We start from the raw sequence: 445 nt of genomic DNA on the forward strand, positions 1-445 counted from the left end.
CAAAATCACTGAATGGCATAATATGATATTTCAAGCACAACTTAGCCAGTTTTGTGTTGACCAAATTTTTTCTAGAAAAAAAGTTAATATTGATGATCATACACAGCAGGCAATCACTTCTTCAACATCCGCTATTAGTGCATCTAACAATGAAAACAAAGACAACTCAAATAATAACCCATCAACTTCTTCAGCATCTTTCATTAGTGCACCCAATAATGATGACGAAAACTACTCAAATAAGAACTCATCAACTCCTTCAACATATGTCTTTAGTGCATCTGATGATGATGATGATGATGACAAAGACCCTTCAGCATACGTCATTAATGTATCTGATGATGATGACAATGACTATTTAAATAATAGTCCATCAACTTCTCCAGCATATGTCATTAGTGCATCTGATGATGATAATGACAAAGACCCATCAACTCCTTCAGCA

The 445-nt window shown here is 34.4% G+C and overlaps 1 protein-coding gene across 1 annotated transcript in view; it reads left to right on the forward strand.

The window, feature by feature from the left end:
* Positions 1-445, forward strand: part of LOC112603179 (DNA-binding protein REB1-like) — a 7,386-nt gene that overhangs the window by 6,203 nt on the left and 738 nt on the right. The window contains exon 4 of the mRNA XM_025351636.1: positions 389-442. Coding sequence (XP_025207421.1) covers positions 389-442 — 54 coding nt within the window. The remainder of the gene's footprint in view (positions 1-388; positions 443-445) is intronic.

The sequence above is a fragment of the Melanaphis sacchari genome, unplaced genomic scaffold, assembly GCF_002803265.2.
Source record: "Melanaphis sacchari strain LSU unplaced genomic scaffold, SCAv2.0 Contig9_pilon_pilon, whole genome shotgun sequence".
NCBI classification, from domain to species: Eukaryota; Metazoa; Arthropoda; class Insecta; order Hemiptera; family Aphididae; genus Melanaphis; species Melanaphis sacchari.